At 54.6% G+C, this 16,651-nt stretch overlaps 1 protein-coding gene across 1 annotated transcript; it reads left to right on the top strand.

Annotated features, from left to right (window-relative positions):
- The first annotated feature begins 2,175 nt into the window (after positions 1 to 2,175).
- Positions 2,176 to 4,791, top strand: CCL19 (chemokine (C-C motif) ligand 19). The gene is made up of 4 exons (XM_010564234.1): positions 2,176 to 2,233; positions 3,384 to 3,507; positions 3,872 to 3,968; positions 4,708 to 4,791. Exons 1-4 carry the CDS (start codon positions 2,176 to 2,178, stop codon positions 4,789 to 4,791), a joined length of 363 nt encoding a protein of 120 aa, XP_010562536.1.
- Positions 4,792 to 16,651: the final 11,860 nt, after the last annotated feature.

Here is a 16,651-nt window from a genome sequence, read left to right on the forward strand (position 1 = left end):
CTTGCTGTGGGGACCAGGACCCCAGCAGTGCCTGGAGGGGGGTCCCACAGGATGGGATGCCCAGCTCCCCCTGCCATTCCTCAGGCATGCTTTGTTAGCTGTCAAACTCACCGAATGTGCAAGGAGGCAAGGGTTTGCTGTCAGGCAGCACTCCCAGCATCACTCACTGGTGGGTCAGGGCTCTGCTTTTGGGGCTCCCTCTTTGCAGGAGGCTTCACTCTATCAGTCCAGCGCCTGGGGAGGACCCGGCTCTAGGTTAGGAGCGGCTATACCCGGGGGTCCGGCCACCAGCATCAGCAGCCAGGAGACATTGTCCCCCCTGCTGCATCATCTTTTTGGCAGTGCTGGAGTGAGACCAAGAGGAGACCAGGTCCCAGAGCCAGCCTGCATCCCCAAACCCACAGGGAGGCTGGGGCTGATGACTGACACTGATCCTCTGCCACCTAAATTCCCCTTCCACCAGCCAAGATTTCTCTTCAATAGCTTGTGAGTGCTAGAAGAAAGCAGGTGCTGACTGATGTTAAGCTGGCACATCCTGTTTGGGCCACTCATCCTGCCCACTTGCCCCTGCCTAACCCCCTTCAGCACAGCCCTGGCTTATCAGGGCACAGGAGAGGCTGGACTCAATGCTCTCATGATGGAGGAGACCACCCCATGCACGAGGCTAGTGCCAGTGCCAGTGCAGGGATGGAGCACCTTGGCTGATGGCACAGTTGGAGTGTCTTCTTTCTTCTTGCTGTGGAGCAGGGAAGGGGCAGAGCTTGCTATCTCCTACTGCTGAGAGAAGCAGAGGGACCTACTGACGTCCCCGGGTCCCAGTCCTCTGTCTTGTCCCCAGGTAGATATTTGTCCGTGTGGAAGGACTGTGGACTGCTCTCTGCTGAGGTGCCAGGACAGGGTGAAGCTGGAGCATGGGAGAGGGTGGAGGGGTGGAGATCCTGCTCCAGGATTTGTTCACCCCTGTGGGGAAATATTTTTCCTACTATCAGTGCAAATTTCCCTGGGTGCAACTGGTGCTCTTGCCTCTCATCCTGTCCCTCGGCCCCTCCAAGAAGAGCCTGGCTCTGGCATCTCTCCAAACCCCTACAGGGCAGCTGCTGGTAGCAGTGAGACCCCCTTCACCATCCCTTCCCCGGGCTGCACAACCCCACTGCTCTCAGCATCCTACATGCCACATATCAGGGCTGAAGCAGGCTGGTTAAGGGACATCACTGCAGGTGGCACTGGCACGGTGGTAAGTCGCCATCCCAAGGAGAAACAGTCCCTGTCTCTGCGCTCCTGTGAAGGCTTGCAATGGAACTTCGCTCCCTGCAGTGCCCACGCAGCCAGTGAGCTGTTGACACTCTGTGCCGTGCACACAGCCTCCGTGGGGGATTTCTGCTCTTGTGCTGAGAAAACCTGTTGCCAGGAAGCTCTGTAGCTGCCTTTGGCCAAGATTCCATTTGCTGGGACACCTGGAAACCAGGTTGTCTTTTGGCATGTGAAATCACAGCCCTGGAGCACAGCATGCTGGCTGGGGTCTCCTCCACCCACCAGCTTCGGATGTGTCCCCTCCCCAGGCAATGGGGGGGACAGGGGGAGCCAGCCAGGCTGCTGCGACCAGATGGGGGGGTTCAGGAAGGAGTCAGGCATCACCCCAGTACCAGTGTATACCCCAAAAATGGGGTTGAGGCAAGTTCTCCTGCAAGTATCAGTGGGTTGAGCCTATGCAATATCTAATGGAAATGTCCCAGAAGTGTCTCAGAGGATGGACTGGGAAATGTATGGGGTGACGCCCCCCCCCCCCCCCATGTGCTTGCCCAGGGGTTCAGGGTGCTTTCACAGTGTGAACGGACCCTGGAGCTGCTCTGTCCCTGACTAGCAGTCCCTGTGGCTCAGGTGCTGGCAGTGGAGAGGGCAGGAGGGTGTTTGGCTCTGGGACCACAGAGCAGCTGGCTACAGGAAAAGCAGCGGGGATATTTGGGAACTACTCAGAGATTAAAACTCTGCCTGTGGCAAGACTTGTTGCAACTTCCCACCCCTTCTCCCAAAAGAAAGTGAAAGCCACAGGCTGGAAGGATAAATACGCAAGCGGGGAGCACCAGCAGCAGAGCACTGGGAAGCTGTGCAGAGCTCAACTCTCCTGCCCAGACTACCATCGCCTCCAGCCCATCCTCTGCCAGCATCAGCAGCAAAATGCAGCGCCTGCATCTTCTCTGCCTCAGTCTCCTGTTGCTGGGACATATCCTAGATGGTAAGAGGGAACCTCTTGGGCTGCCTTTCTTGCAGAAGGAAGAGGATGCGGTTTCTTGCTCTTTTTTGCATTTCCAGCAGACTTTTAGAGGGACCCATGGCTGGGGCTCTGTCACAGCCCTCCTGTGTCCTCTGCTTGTGACCCATTCCAGAGGGACTCTTTCCTGCCCGAAGTCCAGGCAGGATCCTGCAGGGCACTGGGGCTGGAAAGCTGCACTTGGGAAAGGCCATGGAGCAATCCTGCCTCCCAGTGCCCTAGCCCAGCTTGTGCACATTGGGCTGGGATTGCCTTGACCCCATTGTCCCCAGCACACTGGGAGAGCATCCCTGGCACCCTTTGGCGTGAGGCAGCCTGTGGGCAAGTGGCAGGGCTGGGAGTGGGAGGGAAGGCGTGTGTTAGGGCAGAACCCATGTTTGAGGGGCTGCTGGTGTTGGACATGGGGTTTGCAGAGGTCACGGCTGTCTGGGTGGGTGACACCAGGCCCTCTGCTCCGCTGTGGGCAGCTGGGAAGTTCAGACACCTTGTGTTGCTCCACACCTTGTTGCCCAAGGTTACAGGCATCCCTGGGCACTCCCAGCCTTGATGGGCATTACGAGTGAATGCAGCATTTTCTTGGAGGGTGACAGAGCTCCCCTATGCTGCAGTGGAGACAGCTGTGTCCCTCCACTGTCACAGGACTGATTGGTCTGGGGCAGGCTGGTGATGGGATAGCTGCAAAACTTATGACTGCTTCAGCAAATACAGCTGAAGCCATTCCCAGCCTTTCGGGAATGGGCATCTTCAGTGTCACAGCATCCTGAAGTGGGGTGAAGACCCCCATCCTGCCCCGCTTGCCAGCCGGTGCTGGCCCCAGGCGAGTGGGAGGAACTCAGGCATGCAGAAGGGCTGCCCTCCACCAGTCTGCCGCTTCTCACCTCCTTTGCTTTCTGTCAGAAGGAGGTGAAGGGCTCCTGGCGCCGGGGCGTGGGAGCAATAAATCTGGTGCCCACATGTGCCTCTGGGGTGGTGTATGGGCATCACTGGTGGGCACCATGCCACCCCACTCTGCTGGGGGGGCCCCGCAGTCCCTTCACCCTCTGAGGAGGCTGAGTGAAGGCACAGCCAACACAGGGAGAGCATCCTCAGCCTGCATGGTGTGTTCCTCCTCCAGTGCACGGCGGGAACAACGTCCTCGACTGCTGCCTGCGGACAAGTGAGATACCCATCCCGTGGAGGATAGTGCAGGATTACCGGATCCAGCTGGTGCAGGACGGCTGCAACATCCCGGCTGCCGTGTAAGAGCCCCAGGGTGGTGATGTCTGAGGGACAAGAGCCCCAGGCTTGTGATGGCCAAGGGTTGGATCCTGCGGGAAGGCAGGGATAGAGGCAGAGCAGGGTGGAGGAGGGATGTTGAGCTGGAGCTGGGGGTGAGGGAATAGGGAGGGTTGTGGAAGGGACACTGGAGATCAGAGGCTTAATCAGAGTAGGACTTGCCGGGAGGGGAAAACCTGGGACAAAAGTCGGGGAAGAAAGTCATCTCAAGGTAGAGATAGAGGAGAGCAGTGAGGGAGGCAGCAGGTGAGAGCTTGAGACGTGCTTGAACATCCCGGGGGTGTCCTGCTCACCTCATCTTGTTTTTTTTCCTCATGGGCCTGGCAGGTTCATCACCGCAAAGGGCAAGCATCTCTGTGCCCCCCTCCAAGTCCCATGGGTGGTTCGCCTCCAAGAGAAGCTGGATGCCAGCCTTGCCAGGAAGGTAAGAGCCATCCCTGTTCTCTGCCAGGAATGGGGGCAGCCCAGGGTTTAGTTTATCCACCACCAAACAGGCTTTTCCCAGTGTGACTGGGCTGCTGGGAAGAGCTGGGACATGCTCTACTGAGGCATGAATAATTTGTCTTGGTCTCTATCCCTCCTCCCTCCAACTGGGACCAATCTGGCTCCTCTGCAGTCCCTCTTCCACCCCAAATAAATGCAGCCCTGGGGCTGTTGCCCACCCAGTGCCACCCTGGGCTGAGCCCAACGGGTGCCGCAGCAAATGACACCGGGAGCAAACCCCTCCCCACTTCTGCCCTGCAAGTTTGGAGTTTGTAACTTGTGCATCTTCACTAGGAGGGCTTGCAATGAGTTTGGTGGGTGCTTTGCAAGCCCTGCCGGGTCCTTGCTTCACCACCATGGCTTGGCCAGGCCAGGTCATGCCTTGGTGACCAGCCTGACTGTTGGGAAGGGACTCTGGGAAGGCTCCTGCCCCGAGGATCACACTCATCGCAGCTGGGTTTTTCACTTCCCCAGGCCAAATCCCGGGGCAAGGAGCTCCAAAGAAGCCCGTGACCAGCCGCAGCACCTGGAGTGGGGCTGGTTCCCAGGTGTGAATCTGAAGCTAATGGAGCCAACCTGCTTCCACCTCCAGCCACAGAGCCAACCCTTCTCAGGACTTGTGCCAGTGTACGGGGCTGGGCAGAGGCCTGCCTCCTCTCCCTTCTTCCCTCTGTCTCCAGTGTGACCCAGCAACCTGCGTCAGGCTGAGCCAGGGGCTGCTGGACCAGAGACTCCACCGCCTTTGCCACCTGGAAGCTGGTTGATGGACTGTTCCGTGAAATGAGTTTGGGGCACCTCAGCCTTTCCTTCAGCGCAGCAGCTGTGACCTCCAGCACTAGTCTGATCCATTTGGCTTCCATTATCAGCCCCAAACCTGAGTCCTTCTGCATCCCAGAATGGGACAGTGTGGGGATGGAGGGGAAGAATGGAGATGTTCCTCACTGGCCATGAACTGTGCTGCTCCCTTGCTGCGCACAACCTAGAGGCTCTCGGGCAGAATGTGGCTGATGCAGTCCCCCTCTCACACCCTGACTTCCCTGCACTATTTCCCCTCCTGCCTTTCCTTGCACAGGTAGAAATAGAGCCCGTAATGTGGCGGCGGCAGAGCGGGCAGTGATGTTGCCCTCAGCCCCTGCTCTCCTCAGGGACATTGCCCTCCTTCTCGGTCCCCTAGCCTGCCACCGTGTTCAAACTCTGCCCGGCGCTCCTGCCTGGGCAGGGATGCATCAGTAGTGTTCACACTACTTCCAGGTATTTGCTGCTAGATCTGTTTGATGCAACAATTACGTAAGTTGCTTCTTTTCTATCTTTCTCATTGTGCTGTGATTTTGTTAAATAAAAAGAAAAGCCAGCGGGTAGTGTGACCTGTCTCGTGTTTGAGCCTGAAGGCCAGCATGGAGTGTGGGGTGTGCAGCCAGCACTGCCTGCGATGCCACAGTGGCAAGGGGGCTGCGCTGGGGTGCAAGGCTGGGGAAAGGGGCTTTCATAGGGGTGACGGACACGTTCTACAGCAGCTGGGCTACAAGTCTGTCCTGGGAGTCTCTCAGTACCATGACAAGGTGGTCACCCTGCCCTGTGTGCTCAGCCTGGCTGCCAGACTGGGTCCCTGGGGAGTTGTATGGCAGAGATGGGGTGGGAGGGAGCATGCCAGTATTCATAGAATCATAGAATCATTTAGGTTGGAAAAGACCTTTAAGATCATCGGGTCCAACCATCAACCATGCCCACTAAACCATGTTCTGAGGTGCCTTGTCCACGTGCTTTTTGAACACCTCCAGTTGTCCACCACTTCCCTGGGCAGCCTGTTCCAATGCCTGACAACCCTTTTGGTGAAGAAATTTTTCCTAATATCCAATCTAAACCTCCCCTGGCACAACTTGAGGCTGTTTCCCCTCATCCTATCACTTGTTACTTGGGAGAAGAGACTGACCCCCACCTCACTACAACCCCCTTCAGGCAGTTGTAGAGAGCGATAAGGTCTCCCCTCAGCCTCCTCTTCTCCAGACTAAACAGCCCCAGCTCCCTCAGCCGCTCCTCACAAGACTTGTGCTCCAGGCCCCTCACCAGCTTGGTTGCCCTTCTCTGGACACGCTCCAGCACCTCCATGTCTTTCCTGTAGCGAGGGGCCCAAAACTGAACACAGGACTCAAGGTGTGGCCTCACCAGTGCCGACTACAGGGGAACAACCCCCTCCCTGCTCCTGCTGGCCACACCATTTCTGATACAGGCCAGGATGCCGTTGGCCTTCTTGGCCACCTGGGCACACTGCTGGCTCACATTCAGCCAGCCATCAACCAAAACCCCCAGGTCCTTTTCCACTGGGCAGCTTTCCAGCCACTCTTCCCCAAGCCTGTAGCGCTGCGTGGGGTTGTTGTGACCCAAGGGCAGGACCCGGCACTTGGCCTTGTTCAACCTCCTACAACTGGCCTCGGCCCGTTGCACCATCCAGCCCAAACTGCTTCAGTCCTTCTGGTGCGGCTGCTGGGCTGGAGTTCCCCAGCTCTCAGCTCCCATGGGGGCATGGGGCATGGATGAAGAGCTGCAGAAACAGGAGCCCTTGTTGAAGGGAAATTGAGTCATGGTGTGGCTGATCAGGTCTGCCAATTGCCCTGCCAGTTCGGTGCTTGCCTAACAGCTGGGGTACAGGCAAGGAGAAAGAGTTTTTGGGGAAATGGATGCAGGTGAAGACACCTGCTCCTGGGCACATCCATGGATAAGGCATAGAGGGCAGCCCACCAGCTGCTGCCCCTCATCACTGATGAGCTGAGAGTCCCTGGCCATTTTCCTCCTGAGCCTTGGGTCTCCTGGGTCTGTGCACTGGGACTACAGTCTTGCTGCCTCAAAGTGACCTTATGTCCCCTTGGGAACTGCCCTTTTGCCAGGGCCATGCGATGTTTGAACAAAGTTGCTCCGTTCAGCTGAAGCATGGGCTGAACATGCATGAGTGGGATTTGCATGGCCAACAGCCAGGCACCATGCTCTCCTCCCAAAGACCATGGTGTCATACCTGACTGTCCACATTGTTAAGTTATTTACACTGTCCCTGGCCTGGTTTTGGTGCCAGCCAGCAAACCTGAGCACAGGCTGGGAGTGAGATGGCTCAGGTTCCTGAAGGCAGGGGCGATGTGGTCACCAGCCCCCCTCCAAGGGATGGCATCCATGGTGGTGCAGAGGCTGGGCTATCCAAGCCAGGGGATATCCAGGCACCCGATGGGCTTTGCTGAGACCTGCTGAATGCAAGCTTAGCCCTGGCCCTTTTCCTCCCCTGGTCTGCTGGGTCCCTTGGCTGGTGGCTGGGGCTTCTTTTCCAGATGTTCCCCCTCTGGGGTCCTCCTCCCTGGTATCTCTGCACACGCAATGCCCTGGGCTTGGCTGTCTCTGGGTGCAACTTTCTGAGAGCACCAGCTCTGTCCCAGCTCATTAACTATAGTGACAGCCCCAGCAATACAATCCTGAGGAGGAGGAGGAAGAGGAGGAAAGCTGGTATGGGAAGAGAGGCCAAGACAAACAGCATGAGTGGGAAATGAGGATAACTTGTGCTTGCTTGTGCAGAAGCCTTCCTGCCGCTCGCTCAGTGACCCACGAGGGGCTGTGGCTGTGGAGGGGGAGGATGCTCGATGTGGATCTGCACCAGGGCTGAGCTGCCGCGGCTGATGCGGGTCCCTGCTCAGGTCAGGGACTGCAGGAGGGGCTTAGCCTGGGGCGAATCATGTTCATCCTTGGCTGAAGGCTACCCTGACAAGGAGCATGGTGTCCTGGCCCAGTTCCTTGGGAAGCTGAGGGAGAAGGGGCTTGTGCTGATCTCTTGGATGTTGGAAGCAGGTTTACCTATTTCCATCAGTTTGAGGCATGGCTTGGCCAACCTGCCTGTAAGAGCATGGCTGCAAAGCCCGTGGCTGCCGTCTCTTCTGGGAGGAGTAAATGTACCCTCCTCGGAGCAATGCAGCCATTCATGACAGATCCCTGCCAGGTCCTTGTCTTCCACAGCTCTCAAGGGGGAGGCAGCAGGCTGTCCTCATCCGCCAGTGAAGGACAGGGGGAGATGCTGTCCTGGGCCAGATAAGTGGTCTTGGCTGGCTGTCGCTCCTCCAGCCCTGCAGCAGCTGTCCCTACTCCAGAGCCTGAATTTTGGAAATCTGTCAAAAAAACGCAGAGCTCAGTACTTCATAAACCACAGAGTAAGTTTTTCTGATACAAAATGTCAATGATCTCTTTAGAGGGAAGCAGCCACTTTCCTCAGAGAGGAAAGGATCACTTTGGTCTGAGGTGTTCTGGAGCATCAGTTGAATCACCTGCAGTCCTTTATCCATGCCTGGGACCTGCATTTCACATGTTGTGGAATAAAAAGACATTATAACTGAAAAGCTTTCCTAGGGAGCTGACAGAACAGCTGCTCTCTTGGTGACTGTGCACAAGGCCAGGAAAGAAAGGCAAGACTGCATCTATGCAAAGAAACTGAACATGCTTTAGGTTGTTCTCTGGCAGCCAGGTCTCATAGCTGGGACCAAGGGAACATTCCTGTCTCTCCCAGGCATGGTGAAAGCTGTCTTGGATGCTTCCCAGGCTGCATTCAAGGGGCACAAGACACAGCAGGCACAATCTGCTGCTGTCTCAGGGTCTGAGCTGGCATGGGCATTCCTAGCCAGGAGGTAGGACTGAAAGTCTATAGCAAAAACACCCTTCTGCTTCTCTGCAGCAAGAGCGGGCACCAAAGGGAAATGCTACGCTGGTCTCACTTGGTGCCATAATACCCCTTCCAGGGGCTTTACTGGAACTGGTCTTGTCCCTTGCCTCCAAAGAGATGGCGTACGGGTGGGGGTTCTGTCACCAGCACCCCCCATGTGTTGCACATGTTGATCCTGGAGTGACTGGGGAGGAACCAGTTGCACAGAGGCAGGCAAGGTGAGCAGCACCACGGGGGCTAAAAGCTGTTCCCCCTCCCGCAGCCCTCGCATGTTGCTCCCTGGTGCAGAGGAGTCCACGGGAGCTGTGAATGTGCCCTGGGCATGTTTGCCAGTGCAAGGGCTGGTTGTGCCCCACGCTGGTGGTCTCCTCTGCTTGGTGCCAATGCAAGGGGCTGCTCTCCATGGTCACAGCTCCCTTGGCACCAGTGCCAGACCTGGCTGGCAGGGGCTCAGGGACCTGCCCGGGTTTTTGTGAGGACATGAGACATGTGGACGATTGGGAAAGCTGGGAAGCCAGGTGAGGAAAAGCCCCTTTATTCTCATCCCATTGCGCTGTTTGCTCTTGCCTAAACAGTAACATGTGTGGGTGATGGAGAGGATCCAGGCCAGGCCTGGATCCTCCTCAGGCCCCTGCTTGCTCCCCTCTCATTCCCAGCATGTCATCACCAGTGCTGCTTGTCCGGACACTTTCTGCTGAGATTTGTCCTGTGGGAAGATGCCAGCACCCTTGGCCAAGCTGTGGGGCTCGGAGCAGGGACTGGTGCCATCCCTGCCTGCCCTCCTCCTGCAGCTGAACTCTCCCTGGTGGTATCACCCAGCCTGTACCTCCATGGTCTGGCTTCTTAGGTCTGATCCCCAGGACTGGAGCATGGGACCAGCATGCTTTTCCTGGCCTGGGTCCCTGGAGTCAAACTGAGCCCAGAATTTGTCTGATATGGGGACCCTTGTGCCCACACGGGGCTCAGCTCGGTGCTTTTACAAGTTGCAGGTACTACAGCTCATTGCAGTGTGGGCTCAGCCACGAGCCAGGCGCACCCTTGCCCAGATCCCAGGGCTCAGAGCACCCTTTGTAAAGGGAAGGGGCACGCACCTCTCTGCCCTCAGATGCACCCACTTTCTCTTTATGCACAGTAGCAGTAAAAACTGGAGATTAAAGAGAAAACCAGGATGACAAGCAAATAGGAGACTTATCCTGCTGCCAAAAATCTCTGGAAAGTACCTTTCCCGTTACCTATCCCTCCCAATGAACCGGTAGGCAGTGATGGGAGGCTTAGTGTCATTTCTGTGGCACTCCCCACCTCTCCCTCCTGTTTTCCTGCTTAGCTGTGCCTCTAGGTAAGGTGTTCTCTGCTCCCCATGGTGTGCCCCCTGGCCAGGAGGCTGCGGGGGAACCTGCCTTCCCTCCTTTTCTCAATTGCTCTGCAACCACAGCAAAATGGCATGGCTGCATGGCAAAACAGAACTGGATCTGCAGGAGATTGAGGTGAGGTGGCACCACCCGGCTCAGACTGCAGGGATGGAGCTTGGAGGGGACTAATGAAGATCTGGGAGTTCCCTTAGCTCTGCTTGGGAACAGATGGGAGGGACAATGACGGGGTGAGAACCAGGCAAGGACAGCAGCAAAAAAGAGAAGATTTTGGAGCCTCTCATGAATTTGGGAAATTGATGTGTAGCCCAAGGCTGGCTGGGATGCATTAAACCCATAAGTGTAAAAGACCTTTCCTTGTCTGGGGTGGAAAGGGAGAGCCAGAAGATTGCTAGCAGTAAGGCAGACTCAGAGGCTCTTCCTGTGATACCTGTTCAGCTCTATCAAGTACAAACCTCTGCTTGGCCCCATGCTGCCCTGTTTCTGCCCAGTTTCCTTTGACTTTTCTGTCCCAGGCTTTACCTCAGTGGTGACTATTCTGTGCCTGTCCAGAGGGATTTGGCAGCTGTGTTGTGTCACTGCAGGTGTGCCAGGTATGGTATGGCTGCTTGGCTTATGAGGTTGACCCTCTGCAGCCTTCGCTCTGCTTCCTCCACAAACACATCTCACTCCTCCACTTTCCCACGGAAAGCATGATTTTCTTTCTTGCAGATGTTTTGGCTGGGAAAACCCCTTCTTTGCTGGGCTGTGCACTGACTGTCCCCACACTGCAAGCACACAACTGTGTTTACATGCACATTCCTTAATCTTGTTTAAGTTATCAAGCCATGGCTTTCTACTGTCTCGGGGGGGGACAATGCTCCAGAAAAGCAGCATTTATTTTTAGGAGTCTTGTGAGCTGCTGAGGTGGTCTTTGGTGAAGAAACCAAGTGCTTTCATTGAAAGATCCTGCAACTTCTAGTTTCCCACCTTTTATTTAGTTGACATGGCTTTTGGAAAAGCACCAGTCAGCATTTACAGTGATGGATGACAGCAACTGTATTGCAAAGAACAAAAGCAGAAGTGTCCCGGATATGCTACAGCTACAGATTCACCCTCTTCTCAAAGTGCTTGGTTTCATTTCCCAGCTACTGCGCAATGCTCCAGCATCCTTCTCTGCCACTGCCAAGGCCATCTACCCCAGGGAATTCCCGGTGTCAGAGCCTGCAGGGCTGTGGGTTTCATTGCCTGCCTGGAATGAAAGCAGGACTGAAGTCCGCTGGGTTGATCCCTTCTGTTGCTGAAGGCTGTGTCTGTGCTGTGCAATGGGTCTTTGCTGAGCCTGTGGGATTTGGTTGGCTTGGGCAGGGCAGCAGGTCCTGGAGATGCTGGCACTCAGCTCTGCAGTTCTCACTTTGGGTAGGGAGGCTCTGTCCTGTTTGAGTTGCATTTCCCCCATATCTCAACACAGACGCTAGAAGCTACATATTTTGCAGCATGACAGGGAATGGTAGGAGGGAAGCTCTCTCTACCTTGGCCTGGTTTCAAGCTAAACTGCTCACTAGCCCTGCTGCTAGCAAATCCAATGCAGGTGGCTTGTTGCAAAAATTAGCATCTCCTGGCGTGCTCATGTGCTGTAGAACTGGTGTTTAAAACTGTGTTACTGCAGACTGAAGCAAAAAATCACCACAAAGAGCCATTTGTGAGTCAGCCTTATACCAAGAGGTGCTCAGATCTCCAGCCCGACTTAGCAGCTGGTGCAGTGGTAATGGGAGAAACGGGGGCTGCATTGCAGCTGTTGGGATGAGGACAAGGGGCTACACATCCTGCAACTTGCTGCCACTGCATCCAGGCGCTGTCCTGTTCCCTTCTGGAAGGGACAACTGTTTTAATTTATCTCTGAGCTTTGTTCAGTGAGGATTTTGGGCATCACTCATGAGCGATCCTGTTGTGCAGGAGTTATTTAAGTCAGTGTCAGTGGGAGAGGTGGTCCTGGATGGGACGACTGGGCTCTGGAAAGGTGTGTACCCACTTGGGAGGGGTGTGGAGGACAGCAGTGAGTTTGGTCAGAGGTCTGGGTGATCTGCCTCCAAGCACAGGCTGAAGGAGCTTGGGTTTACCCTGCTTCCAGGAACGGGTAAGATGGTCTCCAAGTACACAGAGGGATACTGCGAAGAGAAAGTGAAAAAAGTACTCTCTGAGTTTAATTCTGATAGGTCAAGAAACCACAGGGGTGCCTGGGGTTAGACTTTAGGGGGAAATTCTATTTAGCAGGAAGAGGCAGCTGAAGAAATGCTGCATCTCCACTGCCAGAAACTTTTACGGTTAGACCAGAGCCTGTTGGAAAGCTGTAATTAGTGCTGGCCCTGGCTCAGCACAGGATGAATTAGATGACCTGGGGCAGTCCTTCCTAACCCTTTTTTCCCCCTGCTATTCTGGCCTACCAGGTTCCCAGTGGGTGAGGTGGGCTTCCTCTGCCTTATGCTATTCCTCTGAGGGCTGCATGAAGTCATGGGGACCATGACCTTGGGAATCTCTCTAGAAGGTGGAGGTGGGAGGATGGAGTCACACTCTGAAGTCCCCAGTCATTTGTTGGGTGCTTGATGTGAGGCTGCCCATGGCCACAAGAAACCCTTGTCCCTGGGTGCAAGTCCAGGAACTGATCCAGTACACATGTGATGAAGATGCCTTGGGAGCATGGGGAAAGCTTGGCAAGCTGGGCCAAAGGAAGCAGATCTTGCATGGCATCCATGAGCGCCATTTGAAGTGGAGCAGGTTGTGCAGATGCTAATAGTAGAGTGTGAACCATCAGTGGTGAAAAACAACGTCCTTGCTGTCACCGTCTGGGGCACATGCTGGTGTGCTCCTGGCAAGGGCCTTGGCAGCCTTGGCTCTGTTTCGCCAGTATAATTTGAGTTTGGATTTGAGGAAAAAAGAAAGCAATTCCTGTTCAGCTGGGATAGAGTTCATTTTCTTCTTAGTAGCTGGTACAGTGTGTTTTGGATTTAGGATGAGAATAATGTTCATAACACACTGATGTTTTAGATGTTGCTAAGTAGTGTTTATCCCAAGTTAAGGATTTTTCAGTTTCCCATGCTCTGCCAGCAAGCTGGTGTACAAGAAGCTGGGAGGGAGCATGGCCAGGGCTGCTGACCCAAACTAGCCAAAGGGGTATTCCATACCATAGAATGTCATGCTCAGTATATAAACTGGGGGGAGCTGGCCAGGAGGGGTGGATTGCTGCTCGGGCATCAGTCAGTGGGTTGTGAGCAATTGCATTGTGCATCACTTGTCTTTCTTTTCTTTTCATTTTTTTTTAATAATTATTTTATTATATTCCTTTTTGTACAATTATGATGATGATTTAATTACTATTATAATATTTTATTATTATTGTTAGTATTACATTTTATTTTACTGTAGTTTTTAAATTGTTCTTATCTCAACCCATGAGTCTTACTTTTTTTTTTCCCAATTCTCTTCCCCACCCCACTGGGTGCGGGGGGAGTAAGTGAGCGGCTGCATGGTGCCTAGTCGCTGTCTGGGGTTAAATCATGACAAACTCAAACAGAGAAAAGAGCTCTTCAGGGCAAACATGAAGCCAAAGAGTTTAGCATCAAATGCCTTTTGAAAGCAGCTGTGGAGCCTTGCTCCGAGATAAATAAAGGCTGGTTTGAAGCTGGAGATCTAGCTGGCAGGACACACTGTTCCCATCTTGCCAAATGCTTCCCGGACCACCTGTCCTTGCAGGGCTGGGTTCCCTACAGAGCTGCCATGGTGCTGCATGCTCCAGCGGAGTGGCTGGGTGTGTTGCCAGCATCCTGATGCTCAGCCTGGGCTTGGAGCAAGGGCAGGGCTCAGGGTGTCCTGGGGAGGGGGAAGCCCTCGAGGGGTCCTTTCTCTCTCTGGAGAGCTGAGAGAGCTGGAGACCTTTCCACCTGGTGGTTTATCCTCACCCTTGTGAGGTTTTGAGGATTTGTGAGTGGGAGGCAGCCATGAGAATTTGGTGGGCAGGAGATGTGCACTGCCTGGCCCCTTGGTACCCCCCAGTACCAAATGGAGGCTGTGGTTTCGAGTTGTTGCAAGGTCTGAAGCATCTGAGTCAACAGAGTTTTAACCAAAGTTGGCCCTAAAGTGTCTGCGCTCAGTGCTTTAACAGAATAAGGAAGGGCTCAAGCAGAAAACAGCTGGAACAAGATTAAAAGCCAGACACACACTCCTAAAAAAAGGAGATACATGGCCTTGGAGGAGAAAACAGGCATGTAAATGGAGACGGAGGGGGCCAACAACAGGTTGGGTTTCTCTGCATCTCATTTGTCTTCCTTGTGCTGCAACTGTCTAAAGTAAATGCTGGGGGGCTGTGGTGTGCCAGAACATGCTAGGGCCATCCATCATGGGCTGTGCTGGCAGTTGGGACAAGTCTGTGACGGGCAGAAGCTGCCAGCTATCCAGAGGGGCTCTGCCTCATTTGTATCATCAGTTTTGAGGCTGCAGCCTTTCCTGTGCTGCATGCAGGCCCTGTGGTGCTTTTCTACAAGGGCTCTGGCTGGCCTTCAGGAAGGTCATTGCTCTCTCTTCTCACAGAACCACTTCAGCGCAGCCCAGGAAGGAATTCTTTCTGGTCTGGATCTTGCCCCTGGAAGGGTATTTCTGGTTGCACTCACACAAGCCTTCTGCGTCAGTCCTTTCCTGTCTGAACAGTCCCAATCTGCTCAGCATTGCTGCTTCTCTTCCAGAAGCTGCTCTCCTTTTCTGGACAGTGTGTGTGAAGATGAAGGGCAGGTAGTTCTGCAATGATTTTACATGGATCTGCTACGAAGGGCTTTCTCTGAAAGCCAAGGGACTGAGTGTAGGTATAGCTTTGGTATGAAGAGAGGCTGCAGCTCTATGCCATTTACATGGGTCATCAGGGACAGGATGGGCGAAGAGTCAAATGTAGAAATTCCCAAGTGAGCCTTTTTCTTAGCTGCTTGCAAATGGAGCTGGAGGACACCACGGCAGCTGCGTCTTTGGGGGCTTCCCCATGGAGCAGAGGGGTCTGCACTGCCCCAGAGGCAGCATCTTCCTTCCCAGCCTTCCTGTGGGATGCTTTTGTCCAAGGATTTCCAGGCAGAGGGTGACCGGGGCCAGGAAAAAGCCATCAAAGAGAGTAAAGCTGGGGTCTGTGGGGGCAGAGCTGTCAAAAATGCAAAGGCAGCACAGGGCAAGGGAGCTGGGGAAGTCGCTGGGGCAAGTAAGATGTACCAGGCTGGTGTTCCTACCAGGGCACAGCAGCAAAGAGTGGAAAGTCCCTGGCTGGCTCTCCTGTGTCTGATAAGGCAGGCTGGCTCCATGCCCTGCCAAGGAAGGACTTGCTTGTGGATCCTTTTTTACAGGAAATGGAGAGGACAGTCATTAGGACTTGCTCTTGTAAGGTATATTGCCGCTCCTCTGAATCATCAGAGAGTGTCATTAACCTGCTCCCACCTTCGTGTTGATGTCCCGTGACCAGCCCCACAGGGTCCCGGGGCGGCTCACCGATGGACCGAGCCACATAGTTGCTGCCCTTTCCAAACACCCTGTTCGCTGTAGCCACTCTTCACCCCAGCAAGGCTGGGATGAAGGGTACTGACAGAGGCTCTTCCCATCCTCAAGAGCTCTTCGCCTGCCCCGTGTTTCTCACATCCTGAGGAAGCAGTTGCAGACAGATGAGCTGTGAGCGCTGTCCAGGAGGCAGCATGCTGGTCCTTTGACCTCCCGTCCCACAGGAACAAGAGCTTTCCTGGCTCCCTGCCCTTGCCCTAGCAATGCTTAACCGAATGTCCCTGCCTCCCTGAAAAATCCCGGCCAGCAGAAAAAGGCAGCCGCCTGCCGGGAAGGAGAGGAAGGCACCGCCGAGCCTCTTCTTGTCTTTGTTCGGGCAGGCAAAGTCCAAGGCTAGCTGTCACATGGAGCTGTTCCCGGCCGTGGGTGTGTACCAGGACATCTTGGAGACCCACAGGAACTGGCAGCAGAGAAAAACAAGCTGGAGAGGACTTTGCCTGAGGGTATCCAGGGGGGCCCAGGGCTCAGGACGTGAGGCATGAGGTTGGGCAGTCTTTTGTGTGCTCCCTGTGCCATTCTCTGCTCACCGCGATGGGCTCCTCCAGCTCCTTACACAAAAGGATAACGGTTAGGTCCAGGCTGTCCAGGGAGGTTGGTGGGGGACAGGTCTGGCACAGCATGTGTGAACAGCCTGGACCACATCTGGTGCTGACTGTGGATTGAAAGACTGCTGATGGGTCACTCCAACACATTTTAAGTATTTTGTGGTTTGGTTGTTTGTGGTTGTTTTTTTTTTTTTTAATTTAAATGAGAGCGATTTCTGGGGACAGGGATGCTTGGGGTGAACATGGCAAGTCTCAGATGTGGGCACAAAGTAATGAGCTGCTCTGAAATACGCCTGCCCTCTGTCTAAATCTCTTGCAGCCACTGTTGTTGTATCCCGAACACCATTTCTCGAGGGGTAAGACGGTTCATGGTCATCTTGTGGAAAGACACCCCTTGCCACCAGCTTGTCCCATGGTGGAGGAGCAGCCCCAGCAGAGCAGATTGCCACCCGCCTGTGCTGGAGTT

The sequence above is a fragment of the Haliaeetus leucocephalus genome, unplaced genomic scaffold (genome assembly GCF_000737465.1).
Source record: "Haliaeetus leucocephalus isolate CR32 unplaced genomic scaffold, Haliaeetus_leucocephalus-4.0 Scaffold176, whole genome shotgun sequence".
NCBI classification, from domain to species: Eukaryota; Metazoa; Chordata; class Aves; order Accipitriformes; family Accipitridae; genus Haliaeetus; species Haliaeetus leucocephalus.

Bases quoted from the DNA above. Each gene is read 5' to 3' on its own strand.
- CCL19 (XM_010564234.1), top strand. From the start codon at position 2,176: ATGCAGCGCCTGCATCTTCTCTGCCTCAGTCTCCTGTTGCTGGGACAT. The intron at 2,234-3,383 runs GTAAGAGGGAAC...TTCCTCCTCCAG, and splicing joins GCTGGGACATATCCTAGATG to TGCACGGCGGGAACAACGTC. The intron at 3,508-3,871 runs GTAAGAGCCCCA...TGGGCCTGGCAG, and splicing joins TGCAACATCCCGGCTGCCGT to GTTCATCACCGCAAAGGGCA.